The sequence below is a fragment of the Vicugna pacos genome, chromosome 7, assembly GCF_048564905.1.
Source record: "Vicugna pacos chromosome 7, VicPac4, whole genome shotgun sequence".
NCBI lineage: Eukaryota > Metazoa > Chordata > Mammalia > Artiodactyla > Camelidae > Vicugna > Vicugna pacos.
Window position 1 is genome coordinate 16,929,681 of NC_132993.1, and position 16,452 is coordinate 16,946,132.

At 39.8% G+C, this 16,452-nt stretch overlaps 1 protein-coding gene across 1 annotated transcript in view; it reads right to left on the reverse strand.

The window, feature by feature from the left end:
- The window catches only part of EXOC4 (exocyst complex component 4), a 685,089-nt gene that overhangs the window by 56,509 nt on the left and 612,128 nt on the right, over window positions 1–16,452 (reverse strand). The window contains exons 15-16 of the mRNA XM_006216779.4: window positions 9,129–9,270; window positions 1,219–1,397 (exon numbers count right to left, since the gene is read on the reverse strand). Coding sequence (XP_006216841.1) covers window positions 1,219–1,397; window positions 9,129–9,270 — 321 coding nt within the window. The remainder of the gene's footprint in view (window positions 1–1,218; window positions 1,398–9,128; window positions 9,271–16,452) is intronic.

A 16,452-nucleotide genomic window follows, 5' to 3' on the forward strand; every position in this document is an offset into this window, starting at 1 on the left:
CCTGCCACACGAAGATCGAGACCACTGCCACCTCCCCAACTTGGAAAACTCTATACTATGCCTTTGAATTTAGAAAGTTATATCACAGAGAGATAGCCAGTTTTTTAAATAGGGAGTCTCAAATACACGATTTTTTTTTTCAGTTGAAATCTTTTCCACGTCAGTTATGGTACAGTATCACTTATACTTTTTGGGCAGTTTTTTAGGGATTTTCCCGTTCAGAACTCATCTCCATCACTGTGACATAATTTAATGGGAAAATAGGATTTTTTTGGTCCAAATTTCCTGGAAAAGAACTATTTCATAAAGCAAGACATGGTCGTGCACTGACACTTTCTTCAGGCTGCCACAATCCTTTGCACAAAGTACCTTCTTAAGTGTTTTAAATAACACTGCTTTGAGGGATATAGCTCAGTGGTAGAGCACATGCTTAGCATGCACAAGGTCCTGGGTTCAATCCCAGTACCTCCAATAAAAATAAATAAAAAATAAATTATTAAAAATAAATATATAACACTGGTGTAATTCTGTGAGATATCACAGATGCTTTTGGCACCCAGGTCTACACCAACCGAAACAAGAAAAGAGGGGATGTAATCTGAAGTCCTAAAGGGGGTCGTTTGGAGCCTGAAAGTGATTCGGCCGGCAGCGCATTTTTGTAAATGTCAAGGGCGATGCCCCTGGATGGTACTGTCTTTCACACCTTCCTTGTCTCCTTGACCCTGAAGGCATCTACAAATGCAACCTTCTTCAAACTGCTGCTCCTCAGAGGTTTCTGTTCTTTTCAGACAATAACTCACTACCTAAGAGAAAACTTCTCTTTCCAGTGATCATTTTAGCCTGTAAGGGGATCTTTTGGAGTTCTCTCCTTATTGTGTGTGTGTTTCTTTTTCCTTTATGAGCTCCTCTTGAGTTAATTTGTGGTGCACTCCACACATTTACCCAGTTCTCCTCTAGTGGCATGTCAGGAAGGCAGCCGGGCTGCCATCTGCCTTATCTTGGACTAAATCTCCTTAACAAGAAGGATCGCATGACAGCCATACTGCCACCTACCTCACTGCCCACGGAGAGGCTAGGTAGTGCAGCTTTAATCCAAAAAGGGAAAAAAACCACAACAACTTTTTCCTACAGATTTTGGACTTCTGTCGTATAGAAAAATCAGAAAAATCTTCACTCTTCCTTCCTCCCAAACTCCCAGGGACCGGGGCAGGGTCTGACCTTCAAATATATACTGGAACTTGTGCTGCTGGAGGCTGGCACTCATGGCCTCTTCAATGGCACTGATGTCCTTGTTGAGCTTGACCACCAGGGGGTCATAATCCATGCTTTCCACATTAGCGACAATGGCATAGTTCCCCTCCTTCGCAAGAGGGATGAGATAGTGGAAACAGTGAACCCTGAAAAAGAGAGAGACGGGGAAAGCAGTTCGTTTACATAACTCTTTTTGATGAAAATAACAATCTTCTTGTGACAATGCACCCAAATATTTAAGGCAGCAGCGGCCCTGTAAATTTTTATATACCTCTCCCCAATTTCACCAAAAAGCCACCTTAGTTATTCTATAGAAAAATTGAGTGATCTTGAGCAAGTCAGCTTCTGGGATTCTCACTTGTTTAACCCATACGTTGAGGGTGAAGATCAGATGAGCTCTAAAATTCCTTTCAATGAGATTCAGAGCCTGAGAAGCATTATCTCTTTCAGCAGATATTGTAGTGAAAATGAGAGGCAGAGGTCACAGACCTTTGAAACTTTGGTTTCAATTCCCATTTACTGGCTATGTGACTTCAGGCAAGTTACCTTCTCTCTCTAAGGCTCAGTCTTCTTATCTGTGAAATGGGGATGGTAGCAACACACACCTCACAGGGTGCTCTGTGGAGCTACTACAGAAAAAGAGTATAGCACAGGGCCTGCTGCTACTGCCGTATTTATTACTGTTCATCTAGTACTTAAACAAAATGCTTACCAACCATGTAGGAATTTGTTAGAAATTGTGCTAGGCTCTGGGAATGGGAGACAGACTTAGTGCCACTAAAGATTCCACTGCTTAACAGGGATGACCCAGAAAAATGGACCAAAAGAGGGCAGTGTCTCACTCAGAAGGACATGTACCCATGGTGCCATGGAGGTTTGCTGAGGGTGTCAGGAAAGGTTCACAACAGGAGGTGATACTTGAGTCGTGTAGGACATATCTGAGTGAGCCTGTGGAAGGAGCGCATTCCTTTGTTGAAATGGCCCGCATCAGTTTGGTCATGCACAATTCTTAGGTTCTTTTTGGTAGGTATCACTAACTACCAACAAAGTCTGAGACGACTAAGGACTGGCTCTTCCATAACCTTTATATTAAGCTGAAAGCAAGTTCCAGACTAAATCATTCTACCGCACATACAGGTATTTATTAAAAACAAACAAATAACAACGCTAAAATCCCACCATCCACTGGCGAACATAATTCAAACAGGCTGTTCTGTAAGCTCAGTGATTGTTTTAGGTTCTGTGTCTGATCTTGCCATGGAAGGTTCACTGGAAGTAGACAAGATGACAACCTGGAGTTAGGGCTGCTACCCTTAGAGTTGGCATCCAGTAACAAGAAATAGTCCTAAACAAACGGCTGCAAAAGCCTTGGGCATTATCCCTAATTATGCAGCTATAGGCTTGACCATCATCTTTCTTTTTTAAAGTCAGGTTTATGGGAAAATAATTTACAAACAGTATATTTGCCTTTTTCAGTGTACAGTTTTATGAGATCTGACAAATGCAGCTGGCTGTATAAGCACCGCCATAACCAAGTTATAGAGCAATATCATCACCTCCAGAATTCCCCTGTGCCCCATTGAAGTCAACCCCTACTGACACCCCAAGGCTCTCACAACCACAGATCTATTTTCTGTCCCCACAGTTTTCTCTCTTCCAGAATGCCATATAAATAGAACATGTAGTCTGTAGCCTTTGGAGTTTGGCTTCTTTCAGTCCTCCTAAAGCACCTGAAATTTATCCACGTTGTCGTTCATTCCTTGCCATGGCTGAGAGGCCTCTCACATATGAATGCGTTGTGATTTAACCGTTCACCAGCTGACATCTGGATTGTTTCTATTTTGGGGTGATTATGAATGAAGCTGCTTTGTGTACAGGTTTTTGTGCAAATATAAATTTTCATTTTTCTTGGAAGTGAGATTCCCCTAGAAGTAGGATTGCTGGGTCATATGATAAGTGTATGTTTAATTTTATAAGAAACTGCCAAATTATCTTCCAAAGGAGCTGTGCCATTTTGCTTTCCTACCAGTAATGTATGAGCGTTCCAGTTGCTCTGCATCTTCACCAACACTTACCGCTGTCAGTTTTTTTTTTAAATTTCAGCTTTATTGAGGTATAATTGACATAAAATTATAAGATCTGCTTAGTGTACATCAGGGTGATCTGATATATGTACACATTGTGGAAGGATTTCTTCCATTCACTAATTAACAAATCCATCACCTCATATATTTATCCTTTTTCAAACATGAGAATATTTAAGTACTACTCTCCCAGCAAATTTCAATTATTCAATACCAGTGTCTTTTTTTTTAATTGAGCTTATTTTACTTAACATAATGCCTTCAAGTGCTTGTCAGTTCAAAAAACAACTTTATAGATGCATGGTGGTATCATTTTGGTTTTAACTTGCATTTTGCTAGTGACTACTGATATTGGACATATTTTCATGTGCTTATTTGCCATCCATTTATCTTTGTCTTCACATCATTTGTGCCATCTTCTATTGAGTTGTTTGTTTTCTTATCACTAAGTTTTGAGAATTCTTTACATATGCTGAATACAAGTTATCAGACATGCATTTTGCAAATATTTTCTTGCAATCTTTGGCTTGTCTTTTTATCTCAACAATGTCTTTCAAGGAATGGTTTTAAACTTTGATAAAGTTCAATGTATCATTTTTTTCTTTTATGGATGGCACTTTGGGTGTCAGCTTTAAGAAATCTTTGCCCAAACAAAGTCACAATGAGTTCTTCCTATATCTTCTTCTAGGCATTTTATAGTCTTAGATTTTACATTTAGATCTATGATCCCTTTCAAGCTAAGTTTTGCACAGGATGTGTTATATTCTTATAACCTATTCACGTAAGGGAGTCCAAGTATTGTGACAACCAGTTCGTTTTCATGATAGGTAATCGTATTAACAGCTGTTAATCAACTAATGATTAATTTTGCCAATAAAAACCTCACTCTGACATTCATGAGGTCATTATCAAAGGATATAGTTTCAATCAGGATACCAGTAATTGCACATTCCCAGGCCCCTCTGGAATAGGATCCTTTTGATATAATGAAAGTTGACCAGACCTGGAGTGGGATTCACAACAAGGGAAACTGAGCACCACTGTGGTTGAAATTTAAACTAAGAAGCCCTTAGTTGAAAATAAAATCAGGGGATCAATGCTAAAATATTTTTCCAGTAAGTTACAGACCTTATAGCCTCAGACAAGGGGAAGACCTTATAGGAAGGCATGAGGGTGTGAATGGAGAATGGTTTGAAGGAATGACCGACCAGTGGTTCGTTTTGGTACACACAGATGACCTGACAGAGGCATGAGGTGCGCAGGGGCCAGGCCATCACAGGCTTTGGAAGCCATCTAAGGACTCTGGACTCTGAGAAATTGTAGGGAATCTGAAGAGGATTTTAAGAGGTGAAATGATATAATCAAAAATAAGCTTTGGCAAGATGACTCTGGCACAGTATAAAGGGTGAATTAATGGTAGAGAATGGGAGCAAGCGGAAGTAGAGAGATTGCTTAGGAAATTAGTATGAATTGGGGGTGAGAGCTTCTGAAATCTTCAAGTGACTGGCAGAGAGGAGAGAAAAAAATGTGTTTTCAGGTACTATCTTCCTCTCCCAAAATGATTAGACATGAAAAAGCAATTAAAATAGTCATTGGCAAATGCCAAATTTAAAACAAGTGTTTTTCTTTTTCTTCTGAATCCTGACATGTTGTGGCTGACCTTAACACGACTTTGGCATGAAGGTTTTCTGCAAATATTGCTGATTACACAGCGGGAGGGTTGATTTTCAGAAAGTGCACATTCAGGATCCCAACAGCGACAGGCAGTTACTGTTGAAGCCCCTTAGAACCCTCCTGATGGGGAGAGAAATCAGCCGATAAAGGTGACATTCTTAGCATCTTAGATTCAAATGGCAACTTAATTTTCTTCTTCTAAAGTTCAAACAGAGAAAAGAAAACCCAACAATTTTTAATGGTCTCACTATGTCTTTCTTCTCTCGGGGGGTGTCACATGCCTTATGCTTCAACTGTAAAAAGGCACTGCTTGGTGGTTAAATGTGACCTACAGGGACCGGGGTAAAATGTCAAATGCTCTTTGGATGGGTCCTTCAACACAGAATTTACTGGATTTGAGAACGCCTTTTGGTCTGAACTTTAACAATGTTGAAGAAGAAGATGGGCTATGGATATACAACTGTTTGGGGGAATAAGACAAAATTTCCACATCTGAAGTTGTTCTGGACTTCCTGCTAGCTCTTCCCGTAATTTTTTTGTCTATTCCATCTGTGCTCTTACTACAGTGGCTTCTTGGGTCAAAGTGCCAGAGACAGTGCCTAACCAGCCACTTCTTCACTGTACCAGCTCCTGGACACAGTGTTTAAGTTCTAATTGTCTTTTCCAGCAGGATGGGAACAAAACAAACATTAGCTGATGGATGACAAGGGCGATGTTGGCCCTGCAGTCTTTGTACGTTTTAAATACATGGAGTGGGCTGCCAAATGAAAACAATCTCTAAGCCAATTCATTCTCTTTAATGAGCAACAGGTCTTGTCTGGGAAACTTGCACTTATTTTTTTCTGGGTTTGATTTCAAACCGGCTAATTCTCAAGAGTCGCTGAAGCTTTTATTGAGCATCTATTATGCAGCAGGACTGTTCCAGGTTCTGGAGCCACAGCAATGAACAAGGACTGCCCAGTTTTATGTACCATACTTGAGCAAGAATGAAGACAATATGGCATACATTCTGAAGAAAACAACCTGAATGTGGAAACCATGTTATGTGCAGACATAAGGAAATTTAATTTAGAAAAAATAAACATGTGTAGTGTTTTCATTTAGATAATTCTACATCCAGGACTCTAAAACTCAGCCTTTTTTGTTATTCATTCTTAAAATGATCTTTTTTCTGTTTTTAAACTAATGATGGAGATATTGTAATAGGTGTCAGAGCAGTGAATCGTTTCTTGTAAAGTTAATAAATAACTACTGAAACAAGTTCAGCATTATTAAGAGTAGTCCTGCCAACATGTACAAAAATAAAAAGGACAGAATAGAGGTTAAGGATTTAAAAGATCTTATTCAAATGCCCTGAAAATATCCCACTTGGAATTAACTACACTACAAGCTGATAATTGCAAATGCAGAACACACCGTGCGTGTACGCCCATAATCAATAGCATAAACTTAAGGAGCTGTGATAGTTAATTTGATGTTCCCTTGTTTTTCTGTGCAACCCAGGTAACAGAGGCATCAGCGTGTTACTGGGTGGTTTTTTCCCCTTTGTCAATTACGTTTATCTATTCTCAGAAAACACCTGATTTCTTTCACTGTCAGCTTATAAATAAAAAGAAAACAAATCTGAAAATGATCGTAAAACAAATCAGAAAACAGAGGAAAAGACTATTTCTGAACAGCTGAATGTAAGAAATAAGATCAGAAAAATGTTGAGTAAAATAGATTTCGAATCTACAATGCTACTTTTCTCGCTCAATTCACGAGGAGCTCACAAGCAATAAAGAAGGAACTCGTTGGACAAGACAATGAAGAATGAAAAAAGCCAATAGATTACAAAAAAAAGTGACATCAGCAATACATTTTCAGTTAGGTTTTGCCTGGGCACACCTGCAAGCTACCTAAGGTCTAACTGGAGTCCAAACATACAAAACCAAAATCCTATTTAAGTTTTTAAAACCTGAATCTAGTAAAGACTCCAAATGAAAAGAAAATATTCTGTCAACTTGTTTGTTTTAGATCCTGATGTTTCAAAAGTACACATCCAACTGTCTATTTGACATTGCTACCTAGATGTCTAATGAGCATCTCAAACTGAACATTTACGAAATGGAACTCTTGATTTCCACCCCTCCCCCAATCTTTCTTGTCCTTCAGTCTTTCTCACCTCACTCAATGGCCTTGGCAACCACACAGCTGCTCTGACCCCAAAAGCTAGTGATTTTCCTGGAGTCCTTTCTTCATTGCCACCAGTACCTGCACCCAGTCCAATCAATCAATATATTTTTATCAGTTCTACCTCCAGAATACACTCCCAATCCAACACTTCCCACACTGTCACCTCTGCCACTCTGGTGCTCATAACTTGTCTCATCTGGTCACTCTGCTTCCATTCATATTTCTCCATGAAGTTTTTCCCCCATACAACAGCCAGAGTGATCTTTTAAAAATATGAATGAGTGAATGAATGAATGAATATCTCTCCACTGCTTAAAACCCTCTGATGGCTCCTTAATGCCTTTAGAATAAAATCTGAAATATTCATTTACACTTGAAGAGCCTGCCATAAGTCTGGCTCCACAACCTCACGTGATGAGGCTCCAGCCCTCCTCTTTCTTTACCTTCCCTTCTGCTCCTCCCCGCCCCTTGTTTACAGGGCTACAATCACACTGGACTCCTCTCTGTTCCTCCGAACTGCCAAGCTTGATTCTGTCTCAGGATCTTGTGAATGCTGCTCCTTCCGCCTGAAACTCTTTTCCATCAGGTCTTTGTACAGATGGCTCCTTCTAGTTACCTCGTCCCAATTTCTCTGACCACTCTGTCTAAAACATAAAATACCAAATCCCCCTTTCTGGTCAACCCCAGCCACCCTCTGCACTGCCCAGAATGATAACACTAGCTACATGTGGCTACTGAGCACTTGAAACGTGACGAGTCCAAATTCTGATGTGACATTAAGTGTAAAAGATGCAGTAGATTTCAAAGGCCGAGTACAAAACATGCAAAATATTTCATTAATAATTTTTATGTTAATTACATGTTGAAATGGTAATACCTGGGTATACTGGGGTAGATAAAATACATTATTATGATGTACATGCTTCTATTTTTTTAAATGTAACTATGAAAAAATTTAAATTATTCATGTGGTTCACATGTGTAGCTCACTTTATATTTCTATTCGATAGCACTGTTTAATTCTGTTATGCTTTTATTCTCTTAGTTACACTCATTTGAAAGTTTCCTTTTTGGTTCCTCACTGGCTGTTTCCCCTGATTAAAGTGCAGCTCCACGAGGGCAGGGAACCTGAGGGTTTTGTCACTACTGTATCTCAATTCTTAGAACACCGCCTGGCACGAAGAAGGCGCTCAATGAGTGCTTGTGGAATGAGTAAGAGAATGACTGGTGATTCCTAGTCTTTCCTTCCCACCACTTCCAGAGGTGTGATGATACAGTCTACCAACGCTAATCAGAATATTCCACACCTCAGGGGAAGGAACAAGAAAGAGTCCAAGAATATCACATCTTTGAAACTATTTTCTTGAATTATGACTGAACTCAATCTCTTCAGTTGGGTTTTAAGTTCTTAAGGGAAGGGATCATGGTTCTTGCATCTGCAGACTCCCTTCCTGACGAGCAGAGTACTTTACTAAAAGTATCAATGCAATAAAGTCACCATGGTGGATAAGCTACCACATTTTGAGCACTTATCCTGTGGCTGGCATTGCACCTATTTTATTTCGTTATTATTTCATTTATAAAATCTGTAAAAGTTAGAGATTATTGTTTGTATTTTTACAAGAAGGAAGCTGAGTTACTAAAGTTAATTCACTGATTTAAGATGGTCTAGTCAACTGGAATAGACATTCCAATCCAGATGCTTCTGATGTCATCGGCTATGCAAACTCCGAAGCACCGCACTCACAATACTGCGTGTGCTTCAAAGCCTCAGTAAGTGGTGACGGAGTAACACTGAAGATCAGTGTCAGTGTAAAAAAGAGCATCAATAATAAGAACCAAAAATGATGGCGATACTCTCCAGAAATAAGCAAGTGATTTATGACCATTCATGACCCACAGTGCACTGAAATCACAAAGTCTGGGGCTTTCCTGGTGTCATACCTGACTTCCAGATGGAGGACCAGCAAGCAGCGGTCAGCCATGTCCTGGAAAGATTTGGCAAGTTCGCTCAGGGTTTGCATGATCTGCTCCGACACTGGAGGGAGATCCACGCTCGTGTGGCTGTCTTGAGCAGGAGACAGATCTGAAAGAAGGGGTGTGGAGAAAACACCCATCATTTCATTAGATGCCAACAGATTTCAAATGACATGATTTTGCTGTTCATCATGTTGTTTGTATTGATTCGGCTAATGCTATTGTTGGTAGCATTAGACATCCAAGGCATGAGAGACTATTTCTGTACTTGATTAAACACAGTAGCTCAGATGATTGTCTTGAATCAATTCACAGAAGGATAGAAACAGAATCTCAGAGTTGGATGTAAACTTCGTCATCTGGCCCAACCATGTGGTCTATGCTTGTTATTTGTGCATCTTCAAAACTGGCTGTTCAGCTTCTGGTTGCAAACCCAAACAAGCGTTTGGGAAAGGAAACTCCATGCTTTTTGTGGCAGCCTATTTCATCTCTGAAAGACACGATCATCTTACATCAAGCCATATCTGTTGTCATTGACTTTTAACCATTGGCCCTGGTTCTGTCAACTTTGCAATCACTCTCCTATGCGAAGTACTTCCACTAATGAAGATATCTCTTTTGGCTTCCTTCAAGTCTTCTCTTTTCTGGGCTAAATGTCCCCAGATTTTCCACTATTCTTCAAATAATCCAAATGAGTTATTTTATAATTCCCAAAACTCACCAACAAAAACATGCCAATTGTTCTATACCTGCTTGAAATGCGGGACCCAGGACCAAACACAATTATTACTAGAGTGGGCTGACCTGACTAGGGAGAATGATCAACTCCCTTTTCTAGATGCTGTGCTGCTTGCATGTAAGCCTAGAATCTTCTGGGGGGCGGAGAGCAGTAGTGTGCTGCACTGTCCTTTAACTTACATGGAGCTGACAAGGCATCTAAAAGCCCTAAAAAGGTCTTTCTTGAAAATTTGATAAATCTAACTTCTATATCTCTCCCAAGTCATTGATCAAATATTTAACAGCACTTGGACATTTTCTGCAGGAAAATACTAAGCAGCAAAAGTGTGAGCTACATGTATTTATGTCTAGATTTCCATTGTGTACCCAGTTCCCTATAATTTCTCAAAGATCGCCAACAATAATTTGGTAATTTCATTGAAAAGTTTCTTGAGTTCTCTAGAGCCTCAAAGACTGGCCTTGAGTCCTGTCTCCACTACTTACTTACTAGTGTGACTAAGAGCTAATTACTTAATTTCTGTCTGCCTTAGTTTCTCCCATAAAATGGACTTAATAGTATCTATATCATGTCTTTGGGAACACTGAGTGGATTATTGAAGATAAAACACTTAGGACAACAGCACATAAAACTCACTCATACATTAATATAAATAAAAAACACAAATAATAATTATTATTTAGCATGTGATATCCAGGTCTTTTTTGGGGCGAGGGGAGGCAATTAGGTTTATTTATTTATTTTTAATGGTAGTACTGGGGATTGAATACAGGACCTCGTGCGTGTCACGCACACTCTACCGCTGAGCTATACCCTCCCCACCCCATCCAGGTCTTAACCTGAAGTCTCAGGCTTACTTATAGCAACAAGAGATTTAAAAGATAACTCCATCCATCTTGAAGTTCTATTTTCATTTAACAGCATCTTTTGCTTTTCCACCTGAAAATTCTATCAGAGAATGACCAGAGGATGTAGTGTCCTTTGGAAGAAGGGCTTCCTGGACTTAGGGCCCATGGGATCCGGCGAGGCACTGCTGACTAACTCAGGAGGCGTTCACCTTACAGAGCGGGAGTCAACACACCTAGCTGAAGTAGCACCTGTAGTTACGGGCTTTTAGCACCGCATCTATTCCTAGACTCTGCCAAACCCTAGAGAGACAGTCAAGACTTAAAAGGCTAAGTTCTCCTCTGTGGAAGCAGACTTTAATAAATGAAAATATCATGGCAAATATTAAAAAAAAGAATTTTGTTTTCAGGGACTAACGTGTAAGGAGGAAGGAAATGCAGCAATGTAGATTTAAGATCATGACGAGCCTTGGCATCGTCTGAAAGTTCATGACTGGATCTGAGGACTGGAAGTGGCCGCTGCTTTCTCTAACGTCCTCGTTGCTCATGCTGTTTGATCGCAAGGTGAGATCCCTGCCTTCACAACGTTCTCATCGGGCAGGCTGGATGAAAGCAACTCTACGTAACGTGTTTCTCACATTTCGAGGCATTTCAGGGCTTTTGAGCCCTCAGATTCCTCTGTGGTGTGACACTAACTGTGGCAGGAAGAGCAATCTTTGTGTCAACCAAAAGAGGAAGAAATCAAAACCCTGAAAAAACTGGATTCGTGGTCTGAGGTCCAAAGATAGGCTAATCTCCCAAACTCTATGAAAGGCATTTTGGACACATTTCACCAAGAAAGTTAGAAAAAAAATCCCTTTTTTATTATAAAAATATACAATTTCATCATGTGTTGCAACTGACTACTGCCAAACTGCAAACTGAAAAAAAAAAAAATCCAAGTAGAGTTAAGCAGTCAAGGTAAAACTTGAAAAGAGTGAGGGAAATGTAATTTAGAACAGCAGCATGCTGTGCATTTTGCTAGACTATAATCTACAGCAAAAACAACATTTCAGTAAAACAACATGAAAAATTATGCCCAGAGCTCCACTGAAAAGCTGGTTTGAGAATTCCTCACGGCTCACTGAAATTTATAAAGTTTTTTTAACAAGAAGGAATAAACTGAGCAAAGAAATGCTGAGCATGACGAAGACAACACAAAACAATTAACTAGCTCTTAAGAGTCAAATGGGAATTTACAAAAAAGTGATGCTGACAGAACCCACTTGGGAGGTCACAGTCAAGACAGGTTACTGGACACACACGCACACACTTTCTCTCTCTCTCTCTTTTAGAGGCTATGTGGTTATATATTTATCTCAGGGCTGCTCTTCATATTGGCAGAACCCATATATTTGGGGCTTTAACAATATTAGTATTTGATTATTTTATGAGGATGTGTACTTTGAACTGTTGTTCTAATACTGGGGATGGGTCACATCAGATAATTCAAAATATCCTTGTTCCTCTTACAGCCATTGTATAAAAGCAGGCATCTTCGAGATAACTATTTGCAGCAACATAACCATGGCTTTCTGAACCAGATTGACTGGTCTACATGAGGAAGCTGAACCTTTGGTCTCTGGGGCAGACACTCCTCGTTACATGAACCAACAGATATTGCCAGTTTCTCCCTTGCTCACTCCACTGTCGACTCTGGGGAGCTAAATGCCTGCACCTCTAGCCTTGCTTGTAGCTAGAAGTGGCTACATGTGACCGTTTGGCCAACGACCTCATTGTAGATTCTTCTGTGGCTACTTGACCTAACCCTGGGCTATTTGTACAACTCATATCTTGACAGGAAAACAAAAGTACAGATTGTTGCCACTAAAATTTCCTGAATTTTAATCTTGAAAAAGCCCACAACACCATCTGTCAATCCTTTCCTGGTGCCTAGCTAGCTCCCCAGGTCCCCAAGGACAGATCCTTCCCACTCTTGTTAACACCTCTCTTGAGGACATCCGATTCTTAGTGAGACTTCACAAGAATTGTCAGCACTTGTTTTCTCCATAGTCTTGGCTTCTATTAACTCTTCCATGTGCCCCAATATGATTTCTACCTTCACCTCTTTATTAGATAATTATTCTGATAAGTGTCACCAGTGGTATCCTAATTGCCATAACCCTTGGGTGCTTTTCCATCCTCATCACAGAAAGGCTCTCTGCTACATTCCACAGGACTGGCCATTTCCTTTTTGAAATTCTGTTTTGTTTTGTTTTTTTCCCCAGTGGGCGGAGGTAATTAGGTTTACTTATTTATTCTTAGAGGAGGTACCGGGGATTGAACCCAGGACCTCACGCATGCTAATTATGTGCTCTACCACTTGAGCTATACCCTCCCCCCTTGAAATACTGTCTTCTTTTGGCTTATACGACACCACGTTCCTCCGGGTGTCCTTTCACCTCTCTGCCATTATTTTCACAATTTCCTCCACTGGACCCTCTTCCTCTAGCACCCCTACAAGTGCTGGGCCCCCAGGGATGTTTTCCTCTATTAATTTCCCTTACGTATCATTCTATATGTTATCTCTGAGTGAGCACATCAATTTTCATGGTTTTTGTGATGATCTAGGAACTGATGACTCCTCAACTTCAACTGATCAACTGTTTGCAAGCTCTCTTGACCTGTACATCCCGCGAGCATCTCACATATGATGTGTTCAAAACTAAACTCATTATCTATCTTTAGCATCTGCTCTTTATCCCAAACTCCCTGTCAGTGGTACAGCAATCTAGGAATCTCAGCTGCAAACATGAGAGTAATCTTTTAATCTCTCCCCTCCCTCCCTCTTCTTGGCAAAGACTAATTTCTGCCAACTTTATTTCCTAAATGTTTTCTTAATCTATTGTGTCTTTCCTCTATCTGTCGTCACTTTCCTGGTATAGCCTTCATCTCTTCCATGGACGACTGCAGCAGTCTCCTGACGGGTGTCTCTGCCTCATGCCTGGCCCCTACCTTAACTCAATCCTCCACAGTTAGCTAATTAAATATGAGTTAGATACACAGCATTATTTATCTAAGACACAACATTTGACTATGTTAACTTCTTGTAAAAATAACATCAATGTTTCCAGTTGCTTATATGATGAAGCCTCTTAGTAAGGCTTTCCATCATTTGTGGGTTCTGCCCAACACTCAGTTTTTTTCCATCTTTCACCACTTTTTCCTTCCTCTCCAACTATCCCCTCCCCAATCTTGCCCTCTGAGCCACCCTACTTTGAAAGCAAATTCCCTAAATCCTAAAACATATTATGCCGTTTTAGGATTCTATACCTTTGATGACTTATATTCCTCTTTCTAAACAATTCATGCTTTCTGGCTCAGAAAGTCTTTCCTGATTCTCCAGGCAGGGTCACCGGTTCCTCTGGACGTTTTTCACGCAGTTCTATTATCATATTCAATTGACATGATCTTTTTATCCATATGTCTTCCTACCAGATCATTAACTCCTTCAAGGAAAGAATTATGTATATACATACATTTATATTTATAAATATATACATATTTCCCATTTCCCACTTTCAGGGCCAGCAGAATAACGAGATATAATAGGAGCTCAATCAATGCTTTTTAAAGCAGAACAAATTATTTAATTGACCAATATAACATGACAAATAATTCACATAATACCATATTGATGGTCAGGCAAGAGAAGGAACGACATGCCATTTACAACTATAACTTTTGCTTTAGTTTCTTGAGTATACTTTAGCGACAGAGTGGGGAGAGGGAAGCAGTTTCTTAGAGCTGGTTCCCTGGGCTCTCTAAGAATCTTGCAGTACAGCTTAAAGCAATTCTGGCCAATCCCTACAGACTAAGCACTTTTTCCATAAACTGTATTGCCTTTAGAAATCACTTTAATTTCATGAGTCTACCTTCCTGCAGCCGAGACCTGGGGAGTTTGTTTTCCATTGACATAAAACCCCTGGCATATCGAATACTCAGCATCTCTCAAGGAAAGCCATATACTAACTGTCACGGAGAAGCAATCAGCCCAAGACATTAGGATGTCTCAAGTGGTTCCACATCCTAATATTAACCAGACTGAAATTTGTTTAGGTCTTAAAATTAGTCAAAATTGGACTCATTCAGACCCAGAAGAGCATCTGTTTTCAAGGATGCAGCTGCTATACTTTCCATGGCAACTTACTGTGACTTCTATAATTGATTCATATGAGGATGTCCTTGTGCATCTGCAATATTATCTAAAATTGTTCCAATATTAGCTTAGACTAGTATCAGCTGTCATGAAAGTGATAAATTGAAGAGGGGAAGATGGTTATCATGGCAGGAAAAAAAAGGTTAACTCTGAATTCAAGCTTTTTCAAAGATGGAAAAAGACAAGGAAGAATGATCTCCTGAGACTTTTCTCGCTGGAAAACATTTTAGAAGATCAAATTTTGGTATAACCATTATTTCTGCCTCTTCTTCCTTTTTGTACAGAGAAATGACAGACACCACATAATGATCTCTGCTTGAACCTGGGATAAAATTCTTTCATTTCCAATTTTCAGTTTTCCTATTTAGAAAATTGTAGTAATAGGACCTTCCTAACCACTAGAGCAATGTGTTATTAGGTTTTGCAAATAATTTTGAGATCCTCTGATGCTGTTATCTGGCTGACATTATTAAAAAATAAAATTAGGGGTACTGATTAGGCCTGTGACATTCAGAACTCATGGGGCTCACAGAGTCAATGGGGGCTGTGACAGGAAAGCATCCATCTAACCTCTTTTTTTCTCCCTAAATAGCTATGGTATATGCTCCGATCATGCATGGCACCAGGGTAGGATTTAAAAGTGTCATACGCTATAATACGACAGTTCCAAGTTGAAACTCTTAATGCTTGCTAGCTCTATTCTCAGCCTTTGTAATTTCTCTGTACCACTACCCCTACTTTTTACTCATCCCCTTAAATTATTTGCAGAATATGCACGCTAACCTTCCTCTACTCCAGTGCTTTGTACACAGGAGGTACTTCATAAGTCTTCTTGAATTATTTCTCTATTTATGAAATCTACTGGCTTCTGGAATGGACAGGTGACCTTCACATGGTCAAGAATCTACTGTCTTATTAGCATCTAATTTTAATTTTCTTAGGATAGAGGTGTCCTTCCTTCCTATCTAAGCCAATTACTCCAAGTTAACATTTCATGGTGACTCTTCTGATCCCTCTTTCTCTTTCCTGAAACACATTTTTAGCAGCCAGCTACTCTTTGCCAACAGTCCTAGCTTTAGCCCCTATTATCAAATCATTTATTTTTGTCACTTTTCCCCACCCTCCTAATAATCTAGAATGCAGTTTTAAGTTCTTTTCTACATAAGGATGAGGCTTATCTAAGAAACGTGTTTAGTAGGTCCTCTCCATTTTGCTTCCTATTTCAGAAGTAATGGTTCTTCTGTCCCCAGATAATAACCACCTCTTTTCAGTCTCAAATACTTGAGAAATTTTCCGTTTAAAGTAGCAAAATCAATTGATTTTGAAAACCAAAATGCTGACTCAGATTGTTCCTTGACCTACAGAATTCTGATTGCAAAGGGTGGGGAAATACTGAGCATGATACAGATCAGATCCTGTATGTACATGATGCACATGTGTGTAACCTGTTCTGGAAATACAGCCCACTCTATGAGACACAACACCCAATCCTTTTACACCTAATAGCTAGGT